Genomic DNA, 24,300 nt, shown 5'->3' with positions numbered 1-24,300 from the left:
TTAGTTTATCGTGAGGGCGTGACAGGAGTAATGAAAGCCAAAGGTGTGAGACTTGGCAGGTATGCTCTAAATAGAAAGTTACTGACTACATATGGACCAGCCAATGGTCCTACACCGAACCGCGCTTCAAATGAGGAAGGATCAGAGAAAGTGTTTTCAATGTTGTGAAAATTCATACAAACATTGCTTACTTCTCATCAAACTTCAGTGGGTGGTCTTGTTTGATTTAGGTGGCTTTATTCATTCGCTGAAGCATTTGAAATCATAGCAATCGGGAAAGGGGCAATAATGCATGCCATTCCCGCAGATTCCTTAAACTGTGTGACAGATTAGATTTTACAGACGCATCAACTAATGTCCTTATCCTGGCATTAACTAGCAAAGTATTGGTCTTTTAACTATATAAACCCGAATTCCCCGAACGACATTAGAAGTGATATGCATAAAGGCGAGAATTTATGGATGTGAAAATAAAGAGGCTGACATCCATATATTCTCGCCTTTATATGTAACCGTTTAAAGCTACATTCATTGTCAATGTGATATTTAATACAGAAATTAATCACGTGATACCGCGCAGCCATGCTTTCATGCACATGAAAATGTAAAACGGCCATGTTAACAGTTCCTTTAAGAAACAAAGTCAAATTGAGTACCATTTACTCAGGTAATGGTGAGTTAGGGAAAATGTTGAATTACTTATTTTATCGTATTTAATTGTTTTGCCGTTTTGTTCGCCAGCTGCAGTGAATCTGAATCACTTAATACCAGTTGTTAGGGGTTTATTCATCTGATAAACTGGGCTCCGACTCTTTATAAATGCCATACGTTGGTTTGAATAAGCTGATATTGTAAGATAAAAGTGTCGCAAACATTTTAGCGCAATGGGAACCTGTAACCAGATTACACGAATCGCCTGCTCGCACCTGCTGAATGACCCGATTTTCCATACAGTTCATTAATGTATATTTTTAACAAACGTATAATCGAGTTTACACGATGCAAGTGGGTAACAGTTGTTCACACTCTTTTCGTTCCAGAATGATTCTTTTAGAAAGAACATGGCGTATCTTTTAGTTTTTGAGTAATATTATTGTGAGAAAGTATTTTCTGTGATATATCGTGCTTCCGTTGGTTGGAACATGGCGGATGGCTACTTGGGAATGCCGTCTTGAAATTTGGAGTTGTTGTTCAGATTTTGTTAACAGTCTCTTATTCCCAAGAGTGACAATACCCGTGCTTCAAAGACAATACGTGCATGTGCTTTGAACTGATCAACTGCATTAATTTCCTGGCGTTTCATAATCCGAAAATATAGTGAAAATATTCATGTGACCGGGCAACTAGAATCAAACATGGCGTCTGCCTTGAACGAGGAAAGCGTACAGAAGAAATTACAGAGTGTAACAAACGCCCAAGACAGCATACAAAGCCTGTCACTCTGGATCATACACCACAAGACACACCACAAGGAAATTGTGCGTTTGTGGTTGAACGTATTTAAAAAAGGTAAATCATAGTATGCACTTGCAACATTTCATGTCAAATGAGGACAGTTTGATTTGTTCATGTTTCATTCCATTTGTGCAGTCTAACAAAGTATGTTTGAAATATATTCAGGTTAAACGTCTTTGATATGTACTACTGCTCACAATACATGGACATTGATGACACAGCACAACTTGAATTATGAAATACATGGGTCAGTGTCTTCCGATTAAGACATATCGGGGATGAAGAACAAAAACACCCCTCCACTAATTATTGTCACAGTTTGCATTCAAAGTATTCTTGCACTGTGTGTCTGTGTGTGTGTATTTGACAGTGCTGTGAGAAATAATACAGCTGTATGTTATCTTAATAATTAAGCATGAACCGTATAATCTAGTGCTTGACGTTGTGAGCAACGTTCATGCCATTTTGATTACGCTGACAAATTATCTGCCAAATCACCTGACGCTGTCTCAAATAAGTCACCATGGGTCAACAAGCATAGACTGCATTGGAGCATTTCTAGCCCAACATCCTCAGTGCGATATTATAACAGGCCCATGTACAGATTATGGACACACATACACAGAATCACAATACATCATTGAACTGATAAAACCTTTCCTACATACGTCTTAGACTGTTATAGTCCATTTGATTTCATTTGAGACCGATGAATTGCTATTAAAAAAACTATCATTATTTTATTGTCACTAAGTTAAACAACTTTTTTATAAATGTGTGTCCAAAATTATTAGAGGAATCATCAGAGTTGGTCTGTCAATTTCATGTGACTGCAAAATTTAGTTTCTTTGCAGTTATTAGATTTTGTGTCAGTGAGCAATTCATCAAATCAAACAGACTGTAAAAGTAATTGATGTTACTGTTACTTTCAGCGAAAGCTGCTCATCGACTGACTCTGTTTTACTTGTGCAATGATGTTGTACAAAACTGTAAGAGGAAGAATGCCATCGTGTATCGAGAGAGTTTCAAGGATGTCATCAGAGCAGCTGCTATATTTGCAAGGTAAATATTTTTCTAGCAGTGGTTTTGTGTTTTGGTGGTAGATTCTTTGGCACTAAGAAGAGTCTTGCAACAATATCATGATGAATCCTTTTTTATTTGGTACATTGAACTGCGTGATTATGTCTATTCTTGAAATAGAGAAATCAGATGTGCTGCTAGCCTCTCACACGAAGAATTCGGAAGTCTAGATATTGATACCCGTGAAGGTCCGGGTTAGCATATTGGCCTTCAGTAACCCATGCTTATCGTAAGTGGTGACTAACAGGATCGGGTGGTCAGGCTCGCTGACTTGGTTGACACATGTCATCGGTTCCCAATTGCCGGGATTGATGCTCATGTTGTTGATTACTGGATTGTCTGGTCCAGACTCGATTATTTATAGACCGCTGCCATATAGCTGGAATATTGCTGAGTGTGGCGTAAAACTAAACTCGCTCACTCACTCTAGATAGTGAGTCTTCCTTTACATGGATACTTGTTGTGTTATCATGCAGAGAGGTAACATATCAGAGTAATCTATCTTATTTTGATCAGACTGAATACAGGAGTACTAGTTTTGCCATAAGTATTGGCCTCTATAATTTGTGTCTGATAATTGATATCATGTCAATTCCAAGTCAGCAGGAGTGGTTGGGTAGCCTAGTGGTTAAAGCGTTTGATCGTCACGCCAAAGACCCGGTTCGATTCCCCACATGGGTACAATGTGTGAAGCCCATTTCTGGTGCCCCCAGCCACGATATTTCTGGAGTATTGCTAAAAGCAGCATAAAACCAAAAAAGCTCACTCACTCACTCCAAATCAGCAATACTTTAACATTTAGTTATGACAGGCTCTCAGAAGATCATGATCAAAATATTTCATTGATGCACTTTCATGTCACTTCTAAATACATAAACACTCTCATTTTGCATGTAACTGTTACTAAGTTTATTTTTTGTTGTAATTGTTGACTAAAGCTGGCTTATTTCAGTATTACAAGTCTTCACTTGCTTCTACTTAAATACCACATATGTCATGGCAGAGGTGACAAGTTTGACAATTTGTTAGCTTTCTCTTGCAGCTGTTGGCTAGAATTTACTGTTGAGTTAAGATTATGTGAAAAATTATTCTTTTTCAGCGTGCAGATGATTGGTAAACTGATCACACAATCTAACTGATGTACTACTGCCTAAGATGAGGAAAATTACATTTTGTTTTGACTTTGAAAACCTGTGAATACTTCAAGCTGATTTACAGTGTAGTCACTACTTTCAATAGATCAATGAGGATTGAGATTACTTTACACAATTAGTACTATTAATGTACATTGTGTGGCCATCTGCTCTAAACATTGCTTTACTATCAGGCACGGTGTTGATGAGCTTATAAACAAAGTGGATCAAATTTATACATCAACATGTTACAGCCTCAACTAACACAAAATACTATAGTCTGTCATACAGATCCTGAAGCAAATATATCCAAGAATTCCCACGCAAGTCTAGAAAATGTGGCAAGTCTAGAAAATGTGGCAGGCCTAGATTTCCACAGCTTCAGTCTGAAAATGAAGGAAGTCTCAGGGCTTTTTCTTATATATTCTTTTTCACTGTGAGGCTTTTTTCTGTAAAATATGTTCATTTCAGAGACTAGTTGTTAGTCTAAACATACTACTACATCACAAATAATCCTTGTGGATTCATGGCTAATGGAGGAACCTAGAGTGTAAAAAACCTGTGAAATATTCTGTTGAAGATTTCATCCAAGAGTGTTAAGTAACCCCTTTTTCTGTTCACAGAGATAAGACTATCAAGGGGAAGGTAGAGAGGATCTTCAACATCTGGAAGGAACGCAGTGTGTTTGATGGGAAGTACATCTCTAGTCTACACGGCATCATGGGTGAGTAAGCTGGGACAATCACTGTCTAATGTATGAGTGAGTTAGTTTAGTTTTACCTCGCACTCGGCAATATTCCAGCTATCTGGCGGCAGTCTGTAAATAATCAAGTCTGGACCAGACTATCCAGTGCTCATTAGTCGCCTCTTACGACAAGCACGGGTTACTGACGATCAATTCAAACCTGGATCTTCATGGGTTCTAATGTATGAAGAGAATCAGGATAGAGAAATCCAGTGTTTTATCAACAACTGTTGATTTTGATTGCTCTAAATCACGCAACACTGAAATATTCTTTTTCATATATTCCTCCTTGGGTTACATATAAGCATTTAAATGTCCATTTAAAATCCCTACGACAGTTGTAACAATATTTGAATAAAATATTTACAAAACTAAAAACTTAAGTTTTTGTCTTGTGAGACCACACTTACAAGGCCCCACGGACCCCTACATCCAAGAGCAGGTAACTCTTGACTATAACCTCGCACCTCACTTTCCATGCTGTTGTTCTATCGACCAGACATGTGTCCCTTCTCAAGAGTTGCGCTGTTTTACAGCAATCTGGTCCGGGCGGGGGGTGATATCTGGGCCCAGGATCCCCCGTCCAAGCATTCGCATGAAAAGAAGATGCCTTCTGGGGCCTCCTCCTCGTAGTCGGCTTCTGAAAAAGCCAAGGTAGTCAAGGAGTCCTCTCTCTGCCTCCCCTGCACCTCCCGTTGCTGAAGCACCTGTGGTAACATTTGATGCATTATCAAGTTTGTTTCAGGAGCAGATGTCGTCTGTGAAATCCTTGATTGACGCGGTGCTGTCTGGGTTCGTAAGGAGCTCAGCACGCCTGTCATCAGGGACAGATCGGGAACATCTGGGGGGTTGGATGCAGCCCGAAGTTCAGGCTTGATCCGAGCTTGGGCTCAGGTGATAGTTTGTCTAGGGCGCCTCGCGTCGACCTTGCCTCGGGCTCAGGTTCATTGCAGGCGCCCGGCGCCGGCGATTCAAGTCTTGACCTGTCTTTATCTGGTGCCCCAACCGGTAGTTGCCCTGGTGCTGACCGGCTCAGGGGCTCCACGGCGCCCCGTGTGCAATCTGGGCTGCCAGGGAATCCTGTAGGGGCAGGCTCTTCCCTGGCGCCTAGGCGCCCAGGTGTGGGTTCCACCAGGGGGTAGGGCAACTCAAACCTTTTGGCTCTACTTGGCCTTTTGAGCCCTTTGTGTTCAGCATTAGTGGCTTCTCTCGGTGACCTCCCTCGGTTATGAGAGTCTGGTAGCCGAGGAGTGTGCAGATGTTGACATGGAGGAGGATAAGGGGAGAGAGGAGTCAGAAGTCGGGGTCACAGGTGGCTGCCCCAGCTGGCTGTACCTGTACAGGCGCCAGATCCCATGCTAGCGCGCCAGCTCTCTGATGCCCACTTTCATCTGGCTCGGGACAGCATTAAGAGCTGTGCCAGCCAGATGATGGGTGCAGTCATGGGCATGCGCAGGCTTTGGCTCTCTGTGGCAAGCTATTCACCGACCATGCAGCAAGCACTGCTTTCTCTGCCATTCACAGTGGGGTCTTCCCTGTTTCCTGGGGCATTGCAAGTAGTGTGTTAGGCCGCTGAGGCGGTGTCAACCTTCAAGGATTCTAAACCCTTGTTGGAACACCCCTCCACTTCTCGCCAATGGCCTTCCCCTCTTGCCTCCGCTTATCCTACCGCCCTGGCGAAGGGGCCTGCAAAGTGGACTGTCCCTTTGCAGAGCAAGCGGAGCAAGAGAGCACAAGGGCAGGCCTGCTCCATCGAAGCAGCCTTTTCGGGGCAAGGGGAAGCCAGCACCGGCTTCCAGTTGAATCTTCCCTAGAGCCCTTACTGCCCCCCGCACAAGTAGGCGGAGACTTGCCGACTGTGGTGGTGCATTGCCAAACGTCCCTGTCACTATTCCTTCGGGAGTGGGAAGTGGCCACATCAAATCCCTGGGTCCTGTCCACACTCAGGGATGGCCATTTGCCACAGTGGAGGCGAGATCCACCGTCCTTCTCTGTGGTTCGGCACATGCCCAGGAGAGAAGGCGGGCGTACTCCATGCCGAGGTGCAGTCTTTACTGGACATGGCAGCCATCGAGGTGGTTCTGGAAGGTCAGCAAGGAGAGGGGTTTTATTCCGCTTACTTCCTAGTGACCAAGAAGGACAGAGGGTCGGGATTGGCTCACGTCAATTTATCTCAAAGAGGCATACCTCCATGTTCCCATGCACCCGAGTTCAAGAAGTACCTACGGTTCTCCTTTGACGGGAAGTGCTACCAGTTTCGTGTGCTCCCCTTCGGCATCTCCACGGCGCCAAGGGTGTTCACCAAACTTATGTTAATCCCAGCTCAGTTAGCCAGGTCACAGGGCAGGTGTTGTAAGGCCAACAGTTGAGCAGAGATTCCACACTGCGTGTGATGGATATTCTCGTGAAACTGGGCTGGAATATCAACCTCAAGGAAAACGGAACTCGTTCCTACGCAGGATCTGGTGTTCTTGGAGGCAAGGTTCAACACGGAATGGAGGATTGTCTCCCTAGCTCCAGACAGTATCATCAAAGTCCAGAGAACTGTTCTACAGTTTCTCGAGTTGCCCCATGCGACAGCTCGAACATGGCTTCGGTTGCTAGGCAACATGGCAGCGATAGTGGATGTGGTTTGGCGTGCGCGTCTGAGGATGAGACCCATTCAGCAGGCGTTAAAGCAGCTGTGGTCCCACTCGCAGAGCTACGAGTCCATACTCAAGACGCCTGAGTGGTTGATTCCTCACTTGCGGTGGCGAGCTTTCTGGAATTTGTTCGTGGCCACGTGGTTCGTCTAGAAATGGACAACCAGACAGCTATGACATACATCCTACAGCAAGGCAGCACGGTGTCCCCGTCACTCCTTCAGGAGGCGTGGCAGTTTCTACTGTGGTGCGACCAGATTCAGGATTTGCGTGTTTACCTCCCGGGTGTAGACAACGTTCGTGCAGATGCTCTCTCATGGCGTATATTAGCCCCAAACGAGTGGATGCTCAATCGGGGGATATTCGGGATTATCTCCCAGTTGTTCGGGTCGTTCCAGTTGGATCTGTTTGCCTCTGGGGTGACGAACCAGATACCAGAGTTTTGTTTTCGGATTCTGGATTTCGGATCCAAGAGCGATAGCCAACAACACCTTTTAGCTCGATTGGACGGACAGGGTACTGTGGGCGTTCCCACCGATGCCACTGATTTCCAGGGTCCTGTCACAGCAATCCGCTGAACCAGCTCGACTACTTGTGCTCCTTGCAGCCCTTTGGTCGGCTCAAAGCTGGTTTCCGGTAATCTTCAGGTTTCTGACTCAGCCTCCTGTACTATTATCTTTTCGGCCGGACCTCCTATCCCAGAACAGAGGGCCCTACCTGAATACCAGGATTCAGTGGGTGGCTTGGCCGCTGTCCGGAATCGCCTCCAAGCGAGAGGAATTCCTGCACCAGTTGCAGACACAATTCTGGCTTCACAGAGGGATTCGACAAACGTTCAGTATGAGGATAGATGGGCATGTTATGCGGCTGGTGTGTCAGCAGGGGGATTCTCTATCCCTTTTCTGCAGATTTAGTCTCTGTGTTACAATTCCTCCAGTCTCAGTTGGAAGCCGGTCTAGCGGCTTCAACTGTTCGAGGATATTCAACGGCTATTTCGGCATTCCACATTCCTGTTGACGGTGCACTCTTGGGGCAGCACCCTCTGGTTCAGCGCTTTTTAGCAGGCGTGGACAGAATCTGGCGGATTAGTCCCCCATGGGACTTGTCAATCGTTCTTGATTGGCTGTCCGGTCGACTGTTTCACAATCTGTCGGCTCTTTCTCTCCAGCTGTTGACATGGAAGGCAGCTTTTCTTGTGGCGGTAACTTCGGGCAGGCGGGTAGGCGATATTCATGGAATGTCAGCCGACCCTGAAGCTAACTGTTTTTCACAAAGACAGAGTTAGCATTCGGTTGCCTGATACTTACCGCCCTAAGAGAGATAGTGCCTTTCATGTAATGGCGCCTATTGAGCTCCCAGCTTTCATGCAGCCTTCCCTGCCCGGTACCTCTCTACGGTGTGCTCACGTCTTAGATGTCTGTAAGACCCTTAAGGCTTATATCAAGCGAACAATGGGTATCCGTAAGGATAACCAGTTGTTTTGTTGTTATGGCGGGGGCAAGGCTGGTCTTCCGGCAAACAAGCAAACCATTTCTAGGTGGCTTGTCTCTGCCATTTGTATGGATTATACTCCCAAAGGCATACGCTGCGGCGCTGCCCATTGAGGAGATCTGCTCAGCGGCTATTTGGAGCCTACCGAGTACGTTCATCCGTCACTATCAACTTGACGGACACTCCAGCGAGCGTGCTCGGTTCGGTCAGTCAGTTCTCAGTGGGCAGGGGTCCACCTCTCTAGCTGTTTGAGCTTTCGAGGTTTTATGGCGAGAATCAATATATATGCCGTTTTAACTGGTGTTGGGTTATTTAAAAACTATTCTACCTTCCCCCTTTGGTGTCGGCTTTATGGTGGTGGTTTTTATCCCATGTACTTTGCATTCCTCCGTACTGCACTAGACCAATTGCCTTAGAAACCTTAGCTTGTTTAGGCAAATTTCTTCTTGGGTTTGTTGCTAGATTCCCTTACTTTCGCATTATAAAGCTAGTATGTTCGACCCCTGACCCTGGCTCATGCCTCCGCCCGATTGGCTGTGGTGGACACGTGACCCAGTAAGTGAGATTTTTCCGATATTTTTAGTTTGGGAATTCCTCTTGTCGTCGGGTATGTTCTATGAGACAGAATGCCGCTCCCGGACTCAGTCTTTAGGAGTTTGTCGTATACTTATATGTACCCCACGGAGGAATATATGAAAAAGAATCAAACAAACCTGTAGAGGTTGCAGATGCTTCGAATATATTCCTCCTTAGGGTACGACCACCCACCTCCACACATTCTGTCTGATTTTGCTCAGCATGGAAAGTGAGGTTATAGTCTAGAGTTACCTGCTCTTGGCTGTAGGGGTCCGTGGGGCCCTGTAGGGGTGGTCTCACAAGACAATGTAGTTTTTTGTTTTGTAAATATCTTATTCAAATATTGTTACAACTGTCGAAGGGATTGTAAATGGACATTTAAATGCTTATATGTACCCCAAGGAGGACTGTATTTAAAGAATCTGCAACCTCTACAGGTTTGTTCAAATTTCTGTGTATGTGAAAAGAATTCTTCATGGAATCATATGTAATAATATATTATACATGGCTGCAGGTACCCAGTCAGATTCCCATTCCCATTCTTCAAAACGCAAGACATCCTCCAAGCCAGCCTCTCCTGCAGTCACAGTGACCCCTGCTGCTGTTTCCACCCCTCCTGCAGGACCTAAACCTGCCATCTCACAGGTGGACCCCAAACTCATCGCTGATTTCAAGGTAGTTCCATTTTCTTGTATCATTAATTGCAGCACTGACACTTTAATCATTCTGCTGAAACACTTTAGGAATGTTTTTGTTGTAGAATGTTGGACGTTTAAAGGTTTCCTATTGGGTTTTAGTTTGTACTCCCAGCGTTTAACATTACAAATCAGATTATGACAAGGATCTTTTGACATTCATGCCTCATCACAATCCCTGGTACAATCAAGTCCAAAACACGGTCTCGATTCCCCATATGGGCACAAATTGCAACCCATTTTTAGTGTCCCCTGTTGTATATTGCTGAAATATTGCTCAAAGCAGCATAAAACCATACTCACCTGCTCATTCATAATGTTGATGTCAGTTCATTGATTGCTTCATCAGACCAATCAGGAGTTGAAAAACATTTTGGCTTTATACAGTCAGGCCTCGTTAATACGAACACTTCGGTTTCTGTAAAAAAACGTTCGGATAGTGAAACGTTCGTACTGCAGAAACCACAGTATATGCACCGAGTTACTTCCCCTTGATATCAAAGAAATCAAAACAAAACATCAAAGACAATCACTGGATTTATTACACATTGTTTCACTCACACATTTTACTTACGAAAGTAGTCTTTAATGGTGGGCTGCGTCAAAGGTTGTTTTAACGAATTGAGCATGTCCATTGCTTTATCTGCATTTTCGATGTCACCCTGGCACTCGTGAGTAATGTAATGATGTTGCCGAGGTACAGTCTCATGTCTGTTAAAGACGGAATGGTGACATTGTCTTCTGCTTCCTCTTCTTCACTTTCCAACTGATCATCTGTAGCTGTCACCATCTCTATGATGTTTTCTGAAGTCAGTGAATCACACGCTTCTTCGCTGGCATCGCATCGATGAAATCATCAGGCTTACATGTTTTCATCATCAGACGGGAGGCGCTGAAGTAGCCTTTTCAAGTCGGCAAGCACGATATCATCTTCGAGATCACCAGTTTCATCAATCTGGGATTCTTGACTTGGCAGAATTTCGACATGCTTGAAACAGTTCTTGATCGCCTGACAAGAAACATCTGCCCATGCAGATTTCACGAATCGCAAGGCTTCTCGTAAGTTTATGCACTGAGGTTTGTCGCCTTCTGCACATGCGATGAAATGTCTCACTAACGATCGCTTGTAATAAGCTTTAAATGTCCGAATAATACCAGCATCAAGTGGCTGAATCCTGGATGTTGTGTTGGGAGGAAGAAAATGAACTTTGACATTTGTCAATTTCACATGTTTGCAATTGTGGCTGGCTGCATTGTCCACGAGAAGTATCACGCTTATGGCCACGCGGACCTACACTGTCTGTCAAAGTTCTCAGCCAATCACTGAACATTTCAGAGGTCATCCACGCCTTCTTGTTAAAACGGTACCGAAAGCATAGATTTCTGGATTGAAATCTTTACCAAAGCAGCGTGGTCGCCGATATATTCCCTATCATGAAGGGTTTCACTTTGATGGTACCTGTTGCATTGCAGCATAATGCAACTGTCACTCTTTCTTTCGACTTCTTTACACCAGGTGTTTTCTTAGAGGCAAGTGTGTGATTGGGTCCGAGCTTATAAAACAAGCCGGTCTCATTAAGATTGAAGATGTCGCCTTCGCCGTAGTTTTCAAGACAGATTTCAATTCTTCTCTACCTTTAATTACTGCATTCTTATCAGCACTGGCAGCTTCCCCTGGTAATTTTGTTTCTTAATTTGATGACGAGACTTGAAGCGTAAAGCCAACCGCGAGAATAAGCAAAATCAGTGATTCCTAATTTTGAGCCCAATTCCATGCCTTTCTCAGTTAACATTTGGTCATTCACTGAAGCATTTTTTGTGTTCATTTCTGTCATCCAAACATAAAGTGCTTCCTCTAATTTGGCATGTTTAGCATTTCGCTCTCTTGTGAGAGATAGAGAATCTTCCTAAATATTTAGCCACTTGTCCTTACTTTTCCAAATGTCCGAAACAGTAGTTTTGCCGACAGAATGACCGAATTCTTCGCCAAAATGTTTACTTAAGAAATCGAAACTGGCCTTAGGATTTCTTTCTTTGTATAGGCAAATTTCCTCTTTTGAGACGCAGTAATTTCGAAGCTTACGCTTAGCAGGTTGGCAAGCCATAGTGAAAATGCATTGAATTGTGAAATGTTTACCCGCATATATTTATAGCGAAGATTTTAACAACACACATTGACACTTCTCACTCAATATATTTGGAGTAAAAGTTGTTAAAGTGTTAACTGGACTGGTTAAGCGCCAGATAAAGGGATCAAGGGATCAAAGGGATGAATCGCTAAGTCGCTAAACAAACCACGGTCACTTTGGGCGGGCCAGTCGGCAGCGCGGTCAACTTCAAGCGTTCGGATTAACGCAGCTGTTTACAACTTAATTAGTCCAATCCGTTCCGACTGACCAGCGTTCGGAGGCGGAAGCTGAATCATCGGACTAACGAGGTGTCAATTGTATACAATATATAGGGAGATGGTTTGGTGCCCAGTGAGTATCGTTCGGAAGTCGGGGGATTCGGATTAACGAGGACCGGATTACCGCGGCCTGACTGTATATTGCTCATGTCTTATCACCAGCTTTAGTGCTCATCATCGATTTTAAATCCCTACACATTGTATCGGCAGAGTATACCATAGATCGCTGCACGTATAGCAGCCCCAACATGAGGGTGACCTCTTTTGTAAACCTTAAATTACAATGCTATTGTATTTATCCTGGCTATAGAGAGACCCTGGTTGAATCACACACCCCAATATTTACAATTAAAATGTGTATTTTATATACAGTGCTTGATCCTGAAAGATTTGAAAGGGAATTGATGCTGGTTGTGTTGTAGCCATCAGTGCTCCTGGACAGGATGAGGACGTTCAACCTTATGGAGCAGGATGTTGTTCTCAGGCACAGGCAGATGGCGCATCTCAAACTGGATGTGTCCAGCCAAGAGGCTGTCAAGCAACTCAAAGGTAGGGCTGGATTCTACCAATGTGCTGCAGAGCTGCCAGAGGGGCCCAGTCTCCATCTCCATCTCCACCTTCCTCATCAGAAACTGTGATCAGAAATTTTTGCCCACTTTATTAAAAGGGGGTTCACACGGTAATAGAATGGTGGGTAATGTATCTGAATGAATTGAGAGAAGATACCAGGTTAATTGAGATCTGATGCAGTATATGTTGGTACATGTCTGTCAAAAATAGGCTTTCATGTGTCACCAAGTTGTTAGCATTAAAGTAGCTACATAATTCGGCCTATTTAATGTTTGGGTGGTAGGGTAGTCTAGTGGTTAGAGAGTTTACTTGTCACACCAAAACCTGGGATCAATTCCCCACATGGGTACAATGTGTGCAACTCATTTCTTGTGTCCCTCCCTCTGTTATATTGCTGGAATATTGCTAAAAGCTGTGTAAAACCACACTCACTCTTTACAGTGAGTGGGGCGGTGGGGTAGCCTAGTGGTTAAAGCGTTAGCTCGTCATGAACCCAGGTTCAATTCCCTACATGGATACAATGTGTGAAGCCCATTTCTGGTGTCACCCCATCGTGATATTGCTGGAATATTGCTAAAAGGGACGTAAAAACCATACTCACTCACTCTATCACTTTACAGTGGGTACCATTCTGCTTAAATGCCCCCATGTTCAACACACGCTGGACAATTTATGGATGACAAACTGAGTGACATGTTTCAGACAAGACACATGGGAAGGAGTTCTCGCATCAGTTTGAGGACTCGTGTTTGAAGCTGGAGGACTACCTGGAGAAGCTGGACACCCAGAATCAAAACAGGAAGACTCTCTTGGAATTCATGGAGACAGCTGAACTCTTCTATGATGAGCAATACAGAGAGGCCAAGATTGTTGCCAATGTGAGCAGTGTTCATTCAAGTCTCATAGAATCAGCTCTCATATTTGTGAAAGGGAGAACTTCAAATGCTATAAACTTGTCTAATTCAAACATGATCTTCATATTGGGATGTGTCACAGCTAGTTAGGTTTTCCTCATGCTTGTTATTGGAATATTAGAATGCTTGTTGTGAATGTATGAACATGTATGAATCAATGTGGTCCATTGTAGATGATTACTTTAATGAATGGTTCTTCTCATTCATTTAACTTTCTAATATGCTGGAACCCCTTGTAATTTCATGATCATATTGATCTAACCTTGTCTGTTTAGCTGAAGTGCTGGGATGAACAAACTAGAATATGTATCCCCTAGATGTAATTTCTTCAATAGCCTATTTGAAGAATCTGCTTTCTCAGAAAACGTAAGAGGAAACTGTACTAAATAATGTCTCTTCCTTCTCAGGCATACAAGAATTTTGGTACACGCCATTACCAACATGAGTAAGCGGGTTAGTGACCTAAAGAAAACCCTGCCCTACACGATCAGCCCTGTTCCTTCACCTGCCTTGGATGCCCCGTCACCTGGACAGACTCCCAGGGAGGACGACAACATAGAGGCTGTGGACATGGATCTGTCAGAGGATGATACAGGTTGGTAGTCTGGAGCTTCTCGGAGACAAACTTGCATGTAGAAATGAATGTAGTCAGTACAGATAAGGAGCATGTAGATTTCATCATTAACCAAGAAGATGGACAAGTTGATTTGTGAATCTTTTGACAGGGTGTATAGTGGCACTTATAAATGAATTCAGTTTATTCGTTATGTTAAATCTTCAGATCTGCTAGACTATGTTTTTTAGCATAACTTTTAAGGTAGAGGGTCAGTTTTGTAAGTGCTGTACAACGTTGACATAAATATTTCTGACATTTTGGAAAGATACTACTGAACCAAAAATAAGGGAATCGATGTAATGGTGGTGAAAGTGTACTGACGTCAAGTGTGTTTAGAGCGAGTGAATGTGTTCAGCATGTTGGGATTTATTGATCAACTTGGTTACATTGGTGCTCTGCAACATTCTACCTAAAGAACTACCCCAATCAGAGCGATGTTGGCAGGTGTTGGGTCTCTGGCATTCACACTCTCTGTACAAGAAGACTTGGACATTCCAATGTCTTTATACCTTCTCCTCTGGGATAAATGGTAATGACCTGTGCAAGATGTGGTTTGTTATTGTCATCTTGCAGTTCAAGAGTTTCTGCCATTAAGTCAAGATAATCAACGGCAGGATGCTAAATTTTATCAACAATCAGTGGTTAAATCAAATGGCTATTCACAATAACCAAATAAGTTAACCTGTAGTATGATACAGACACACACCATGATGCTTCCGCTTACATACAGATCATGGTAAGAAATTGTTGCTCTGGGTCTACTGCTTGGGTCTACATTGCCAACAGCCTTTTCTTCCATCAGCAAAAGGGGCGGTGGGGTAGCTTAATGGTTAAAGCATCGGCTCGTCACGCTGACGACCCTGGTTCGAATCCCCACATGGGCACAATGTGTGAAGCCCATTTATGGTGTCCCCTGCCGTGATATTACTGGAATATTGCTAAAAGCGGCGTAAAACACAACTCACTCACTCCATCAGCAAAGCCCTTCAAAGTCCCTGGTGTTGCCAAGTCCACTATTGTCTTTGTGGCCATTGGTAAGCTGTTAAAGTCACACCTTTGACAGGATAACTTGCTTCCCAGGCAGACAGCAGCAAGCTGGTTGAATCTGTTGTGTAGTGCAATTAATGTAATGAGACAATCTTGTCTAGGCGTTGCTTTTTTAGGCCCTGGTTGCATTGCTGAAGCATCTGTGTTGACTATTTGTCCCACAGTGAAGAATCTGAACCTTTTGATTGACCAAACATTCAGACAACTTATATCCCCCATCTATTGTACTTGAACCATCAATTTGCATCTTGCCTCTTCATTAAGAAACTTTTAGTTTAATTTTTAGTAGAATTGTATTAGTGATTGTGAGTTTGCCTATAGGCATGCACACTTTGGTTTCATGGGATGTCCATATATGATTTGGAATTTCATTGTGATTTCATGTTGGGTTAAGATGCAAGTCCACAGTATTGTTGAAGTATAACTCAATAATCCATCCACCTCATTAATTCCCTTATTATTTGTTGGTAGTATCTATTTCAACATTACTCAATGATCTTATTTAGCATTTTTTAAAAATTCTTTGTTATTCTTATGAGCTAGAAAATAAGAGATAAGGACATTAATTTAAACTGTAAATGAGATACTATTGAGAGGTAGGAAAGTTTGTTGAAGGAGCTAGTTTGTCCACCAGGACAGTGTGTGACTGGAGTTGTGTCTTTCAGCTTCGTCAGTGGGGATACATGCTCACACTACAACTACAAAGTCCATCTTAAATCCTATTGCAAGTGTAACACAGATTACAGTGAAAGGTAGACTTTGTGCCTACACTTATACCTTAATAATGCTTGTGTGGAATCGCTTTCCATTTTAACTGGCACTCAGTCAAGTCCTCATCCATTTAAGAGCTTACCATCTTTTGCTTAACTGATCATTGTCCATTTGAGCTTATATTTTGGATTTATTTATTGTTCAGGTGAACTTTCCAATCTGGCATCTGGTGAACTTTCCAATCAGCCAATCAGTGATCAGACTTCTAATTTTTAGTATGAGTGTGCAAAGTATTCTGTACAGGATATCTGCTTTCTGCATCTTCAGAACAATTTTATCAACAAGTATACTGACAAGGAATCAGTTGTCGGTGTTGCTTTTCTTTTATCGAGATCAGAATTTCTGAATTAATGTAGTAAAGAAATTTAATCCAGTTATTTTAGAAAGATGCTATCTTATTGGCTGAAGAACCCATGCATCCAATGTGCGAAATAGTCTCCAAATTTTGCTAGCCAGTCGAGCTAGCTATGCCTGAAAGTTACTACAAAATAATTCACTAGCCCGAAATTTGAATGTAGAAACAAAGCAAAAGATTAGAAAAATAAATAAGAATGAGATATTGTTGGCATGACACGGGTTTTATCATTAAGCTGCTAATATGATAACCATTTTTATCAGGCCATAATCTTGTGTAATTTAAAAGTGTATTCTAATTTAACAAGTCGAATAGAGTGATATATTTACAAAATGACCCCATGAAAATTCACTAGCCAGTGGGGCCAGTGACTATGGAGACTTACTGGCCCGACTGGAATATTACTAGCGACGGGCTAGCGGGCCAGTGGCTATTTCGCACACTGCATGCATCCTTCATTTTGCTGGCCTGCCTCATGGTTGCCATGAAGTGACCCTCATGGATTGTTTGTCAGATCCAGAAATAGAGAGCTATCATATTGGAGGAGGACATATTCACATGTGATCAAGAAATAATTTGAACAGAAAATAATTATAACAGATGTCTGAATGTGTGTTTGGTAGACACCTAGTTGCATATCTTCTTTACTCATTTTCATAGTTCCCTCTTAGCAGTATTGATATTGCCAGAAACAAATGTTGTCTGGAAAAGTAGCAGTGATACTTGTTTCTAAAATCAATTGAGCACAACAGTATTGGTTAACAGGGCTCCAAGTTCACATTTTGACTTATTGTTATTAGCTAAATGAAAATGAAAATTTCCACTATTAGAGATCACTAGCAATAAATATTTTGTAAATGGTCCCATAGACTCAAGCCGAGCGGTAAGTCACTCAGGGCTAAACTTGGCAATCATTATCAATAAATTCTTAAATAAATCAAAGTCGGAATTATTTATGATGAAAACTGGACTAACCGCCTTAATATAATTGAATTTTTACCTCACTCGCCAAAGGCTAAATGTTTCATATAACTTGTTGCATTTCTCAAATTTTACTCGCAAATGCGACCAATTCACTATTGGACAACTTGGAGCCATGGTTAATTGTGATTTCTCACATTTTATTTAATGTTTAATGTTATTTTGCATATATTGTTAATGTTGTTGTGGCGTTATCTACCATACCTAACAATAAAAAGTGATCATTGGTGGTTCAAATCAGTTTATGAAGTGTATTTGTTGGTTTGAGCCATAAAGTCCTTTAACATATTTTGAATTAATGAAAATTTAACCTGTTTTTTTAATGCATGTTACTAAAATTGGTTACAAATGTTTTTGGGTCTTTTGGGAACCTTCTTGCTCAAATCCAAAGGCATGTTCAGTTTTACAAAGTGCAAAGTTAGCCATGTTAAAGGCAGGGAATGGAGAAAGTGGTAGTGTTGAGATGGTGTTGAGTACCTCATTCTCTCACTGACTCGAGGGGTGGTGGGGTAGCCTAGTGGTTAAAGTTCGCTCATAACGCTCATAATGCTGAAGACCCGGGTTTGATTCCCCACATGGGTACAATGTGTGAAGTCCATTTCTGATGTCCCCCGCTGTGATATTGCTGGGATATTGCTAAAAGCGGCGTAAAACCAAACTCACTCACTCACTGAGTCGACATGAATAGATGCAATATATTTGGTTCAGCCATAAGGAGTATTTATTCATTCACTCAGTGATTTCACAGATATCTGGAAGCTTATGGATCTTCAGTTTGCCCCATTTATTCATGGAAATATTTTTATCAACTTTTGATCAGTTTTTATATAGTGTTTTGTTTTTCCTGACAAAAGTCTGAGCAAGAAATTCTCTTGATAGTCAGTTGTTACATATCCAGTACAGTAAAGATTGAACACTAAAAACTAGCACAACACTTATCCCACACCGGTACTGGACTGAACAAATTAAAGAACCTCCATTTCATTTCACCAAGGAACCTGTGCATGCATGTATGAGAAAAGTAATTTGACAATCATTTTGCCTCAGGGTTGAAAAGACCACAGTCTGTAGTGAAAAGTGCTTCACCGTGTAGAGCGGATACTGTAGCGAGTGTTTCGTTTGTTTATTGTGTTAAACTTGCTCAGTGAGCCACATGATGATTGTGCTGTGTCTATTTCAGGAGGGGATTCCCCAGGCACACCAGAACACCAGCCTGTCATGGCTGTCTATCAGCGTAAGTTGCTTCCTATAGTTGTTTTCTATATGAGTGACGTTTTATCAGAAAATTCTCTTCCCCACATGGATACAATGTGTGAAGCCCACTTCTGGTGTCCTCATGCTGTAATACCATACTCACTCACTCACTCACTCACTCACTCACTGAAGGAATCTCGTATAATTTACATTACTTCCATTAATCTGATGTCCATATCTGAAGGTTCTGAATGGTTGACTTCAACAACACACTGCAATTCAGGTGTGCCTAGAAATGAAGGCACTTGCCAAATGTGACATTATTTGACACATGATGTGTCCAAAAATTGTGCACAAGCTTGTGAGGCTGCTTGTACAAATCACAGACTTATACAGGAAAATTAACCATGTGAGAATATTAAATGAAACTGAAATATTCAACTGTGAGAAACAGATGGAATGTCTTTTACATGGTGGTGATATCTTTTAGACAATATTCTCATTTGCACAAGTCCATGACACCCCCAGAAAAGCCTGAATACATCTCTGCAGTAGAGCTCTTCCTTCATTTTTTGTATAAGCTGTTCAAAATCTTCTATGAAATTACATTTGATTGTTGTTCAGAATTGAGATAGTATGCGTTTTTTTGCTCTGTGGATTCATATCAGTTGTTGAAAAAAGGCTCTTTTATGATTTCAGCTCCCAGTAAGAAGGGAATGGGTGATGGCCTTGACAAAAGACTAGCTAACCTGATCCCTAGTCTACCAATGTCCCACAACTCGAAGAAGAATCTGCCTGAGTCACAAGATGTTTTCTCTCATGCTGCTCTTGCTGGGAGCAACAAGAACCTAACATCCCACAACATTCAGTCATACAGTGCCAAGAATGTGTTTAGTGGGGGCAGTGAGGGGGGTTCCACCCCTCTGAGTGATGAACGCTGCTCAACACCGGTGCAAGATGAGGTTCCCGAGGTGGAGCCCGAAGATGAGCAGGACAGTCTGCTGGAGCAAGTGAAGGAGGCATCTAACCCAATAGACATTCTCACTAAACTCATCAGTAAATCACAGAAGAGTGCTCCTTCTGCATCAGAGTCAAATTTTCTGCAAAGTTTATCACTGCTGACTAGCACTGTTAAGTCACAGGTGGAGAAAGCAAAGTTAGCAAAAATGAAAAAGCCTGAAGATAGCTCTGATGATGAAGAAGGGAGTCAAGATGAGACTGGTTTGCAGCCCAAATCATGGGCTGCATGGAAAGCCAAATCAAATCCTCCTGAGGAAACTAGTCGCACACCTCCCCGGCCTATCCCTTCCATTCAGTCCTCAAGGCCAGAGCAGCAGATATCTGGTCTTGTTTCTGAATCTGATGAGTCACTACCAGATCAAGGTGATCTGCAGGATAGTATCCCAGATCCAGTTCCACAACCATCAATGCAAGTTCCTCAAGGTCCACCGATACAGGTGGCTCAGGCTCCTCTGGGCCAAGGGATGCATCCAGGTCCTGTTAGTGCTCCTGTTCTACCTAGCAGCCTACCTCCAGGGCCTGTAATGGCCCCTGGTCATCCAGCTGCTCCAGCAGTCCAACATGGTCATCCTGGTCCAGGACAGCCACCAACTCAAGTCCAACCATCAGGACACCTCCAGGGACCTCCCATTCATCAGGGTCCACCACCAGGGCATCCCCAAGGGCCACCTCAAGGACATCATCAAGGACACCCCCATGGTCTACCACCTGGGCATCCCCATGGCCCTCATACTCCTACCCATGGCCCTCCACATACCCCTACCCATGGCCCTCCACATACCCCTACCCATGGCCCTCCACTTGGCCCTCCCCATGGCCCTCCACCAGCACATCCTCAAGGTCTTCCACCAGATCAGAGACCACCTCTGACATTACCTCCTGGTATACCCATGAGTCAGCCTCCAAGACCATTACCTGGACATCCCATGCATCCTGGAATGGGAGTGCAACCTTTAGCCCCTCCAATTCCTCCTCGACCTCCATCAAATCCCCCTGTGAGTTACATGCCTCCTCGTCTACACATCCCTCCCCCACATTTTTCCACAACTCCCACTTCAGTTTCATACAATCCCCTAATGACACCACCCCCAGGATACATGCCTCAGACTTCTCCTAGTCAGAAAGAAAACTGGCCCTCTTCTGACTCGACTCAAAGCTCTCCTAGTGCTCTTGTATCACTTGTAGGACCAGATGTACCCCCAATGAACCAAAGATCGTCACCAGCAGCTGAGATGCCAAATCCACCTTTCAATTCGCCTCTCCCGAAACCACCTAAAGGTATATTGAGAAACTCTCAGGCCCCAGTATTAAAAGAGGTGTCCCAAGCATCGGGTCAACTAGCAGACCTCACTTCTCCCACTCCTGGCTCAGGCCCTAAACCCCCATCAATACCCCCATCCCCATCAGACTCAAGACCACCTCCTCTGCATGGGCAGTCACCGCTGGTGCTACAGCCAGGGGAAGATCTAATAGAATTCACAGAGAAGCTAAAAAGAAAAACAGCCGAGTCTCAGCCAGAAGGGCGCCCCATTCAGCCTGTGTTGAGTCTTAACCCAAGACGGCCAAATCTAACAACAATTACTCCCTGTGAAGAAATGGACACTGACAATGGTACTGAGACTCAGACAAATGAGGAAAGTGACACTGAAAACTCTGAAGGAAACAAGTCGATTCAATCAATACAATCCATCTCAACACTTGGCAGTGTGGTTCGACGTGTTGATCATTCAGATCGAGACAAGGGGAAGCCATGCAGAAATGAGACGGAAGCCAGTGGAACCATTGCAACATGGAGGACATGGGTCACATTACGGGTCTGATTACAGAGATCCTTACTTTGACCGACACAGGAGTCAGCCGCACCACTACCCCCCTCACGACCCCTACAGAGACCCCTACAGAGACCCCTATGCTCGGTATCCCCCATACTATCGTAATGATCCCTACGGCCCCTCACCATCTAAGAGACCCTACCCAGATCCTTATGATCGAAGGAGACCTAATTATCGGTACTAACAAGTGGTGATTGAGCTGAGAAGTGGAATGTGTGCTTTGTGAATGGCATCTGTAAAGATTCTATACAGTGGTTTGAATGTTTTGTAACTTAGTTACATCCATGATACTCTGAATGTTTCCAAACTGGCATGGGTCGTGCATGACAGCAAAGAAAGGACAGCTGCTGTAAAGCAAATTCTGGGGGAAATACTATTCATGGCAGCATTTGAACTGAAATATGAAAATGTGATTGTGCTGTCATGTTTCTGCTTGTAGAAACCTCTTATTCCTCAATTCAAATGAAACTTGTATGCAATGGTTAATTCTCAATTTCCTTGACGTCCACAGCGAGTGAGGTCTTTATGACAATCTTAGGGCATGTTATCTCCTGACAATTACAGGTCAGTGCATCAGCTTATTTCAGTATCATGTTATGAAAAGTTGTGAGCATTTATCTGTTTCTGATGTATAGTGAAGTTGGACCTTTTAACTGTATATCTGTATGAAAATGAAATGAAATATTTTATTGGACTGAGAAAGGTGATTTATTTTTTGCCTGTGGGAATTCTTCAAGACCTTGGCTTAAGTTGCCTGTTGGGCATGTGTCCTAGTTTTTGTATATTTGTCAAAATGAATGTGTAGCTAATTGTGGGTTCAAAACATGCATAAGTGGAAATAGTTCTGTAACCGTATGGGTTCTATAATGATTACAATGGAAAATATCTTGAAAATGGCTCTTTGGGATTTATCGTGTTGAATTGCTGAGGAAGGGTTTTTTTAAAGAAGAAGCATGCAGTTTCAAATGCTGTTCAAACACTACTCTCTACGTCTTCATTCCTTGGAAACTGTTCCAGTAACAGCAGCAGAACCTTGCTGTTAATGCTTGTGCTGTCAATGCTTTTGGGGATAGTACCGGTACTCTCATTATACATATAAAGACTAATGTTGGCTTGGTAACCATGGATTCCTGAAGCTGATGTGTATCATTGCTTTGAAAGTGTAGCAAAATGTTCAAAAGTGGACTTAATAGAAATGCATGACCGTGTTTACAATTACCTGACAGTTTGTGTTCTATCACAGGCTATCGTGCATTTGTATTTCTGTTATTTATCTCAATTGTACTGTCTCTTTGAAAAAGGGCATTTTTAGATTTCAATGTTTCACTTGTTTTGTTTGTGATTTTTGCAACACATTATTTTCAATTGTGTCTTGGGGGACTGTTCTGCCAGGCAGGGGTGTCAGAATATATAGCACTATTTCAATGAGGCATGGGTGAATACTGTGTAGTTTGTGTACTGTGTATGAATGTTTGTTCAAAGTGTCCAATAAGGAAATGCATCATGCTATAATGATTGATTGTTGGTAGCAATTTTCTATGAAGTTTTAGGAGCATTTCCACATAAATGACCAAGCTGTTTTCATGCACTATGTTAATTGAAATAATTGTCTGTGGTCTATTTGTTTGTTAACAGTACTTAATTTAAATGAAAAACAAGCAATTATGATTCACAATATATTTCTAGGGTCTGCTTCTACTTTGAGTAAAGATAGATCGACAAAACAACAGAAAGGTATTCATTTCTAAGTTTCAGTATTCCTTTTGATTTTTAGTTTATAAAGGGACCATAAAGAAATATTTTTGTTATTTTGAACACATTGTTACTGCCCACAGTACATAGGCTTACCCATCTGTGTGGGAGAATAAGGTGGTGCTGACGTTCTGACACCCCTGATTAACTGCGTCAGTTTGCACAGACCGACAGTTCCAGTCTTAATTCAGTTGTATGCATGGCAGAATGTGAGAGTGAGATGTATTGGGAAGATGTACAGCTTGATGTATATTTCCAGGCAAAAATAAATAAGTCTGACTTTTTTAATTACTTTTCTTTTGCCATCATTGGGGATTGTGCATATCTTGATTCTCCCAGACAGATTATCGCATGCTGGTGTTTAATGTTTGCAATTAAACATCTTAAATGTCGTGATTCTTGGACAATGCTTCGGTGTTCCAAGAAATAATGTCAGTGCACTTACTTTTATATGAATTGTGTGAAGCCCATTTCTGGTGTCCCCCACCGTGTGAAATAGCTGGAATATTGCTTAAAGCGGCGTAAAACCATACTCACTCACTCACTCACTCACTACTTTTATATGATGCAGTTAAAAATTGGCATTGGCCCATGACTCAGCCAGTAGCTCATGTAGTGGTTGTTGTCTTGGAATGTAATTATTATGTTAATTTCAGCAACAGGCTCATAAAATTAATGCTTACTTAAAAAGACAAGACCTGTCATTCTACCATATATACATACGTTTATGAGTGTTTTGGGATGAAGTATGGGGTTGGTACAACAGTACATGTGATGGTTAGTCACTGATGCTGTACCTCTCCATCGGTGTTGAATGTCCTCCGAAACACAAGTGTCAGTGGAGCCAGCATTTGGAGTAAGCATACTGAGATGCTTTAGGATTTTGCCTGAATTTGAGTACCACCTCTGTTACAATAACACTTTCTATTTGAAACTTCATTGGCCAGTCATTTCATATCAGGTCATAATCTGAAAAACAGGTTTGTGTATGTGTTGCTCAGGGTAGGGATGAAATAACTTACAT

The 24,300-nt window shown here is 42.6% G+C and overlaps 1 protein-coding gene across 1 annotated transcript; it reads left to right on the top strand.

Moving 5' to 3' along the window:
- The first annotated feature begins 991 nt into the window (after positions 1-991).
- On the top strand, positions 992-23,564 carry LOC124263374 (regulation of nuclear pre-mRNA domain-containing protein 2-like). Its single transcript, XM_046697992.1, is given in 11 exon segments — positions 992-1,509; positions 2,388-2,517; positions 4,292-4,392; positions 9,637-9,797; positions 12,647-12,773; positions 13,497-13,672; positions 14,116-14,139; positions 14,141-14,303; positions 16,037-16,123; positions 18,659-18,712; positions 19,372-23,564. Coding segments are annotated over 11 exon segments (3,318 nt in total). The 5' UTR covers positions 992-1,355; the 3' UTR covers positions 21,513-23,564.
- The last annotated feature ends 736 nt before the right edge of the window (positions 23,565-24,300 follow it).

Source organism: Haliotis rubra, unplaced genomic scaffold (genome assembly GCF_003918875.1).
Source record: "Haliotis rubra isolate DU_JTF1 unplaced genomic scaffold, ASM391887v1 Scf120, whole genome shotgun sequence".
Classification (NCBI taxonomy): domain Eukaryota; kingdom Metazoa; phylum Mollusca; class Gastropoda; order Lepetellida; family Haliotidae; genus Haliotis; species Haliotis rubra.
The sequence above is the reverse complement of the archived record's forward strand: the minus strand, read 5'-3'. Positions and strand labels throughout refer to the sequence as shown.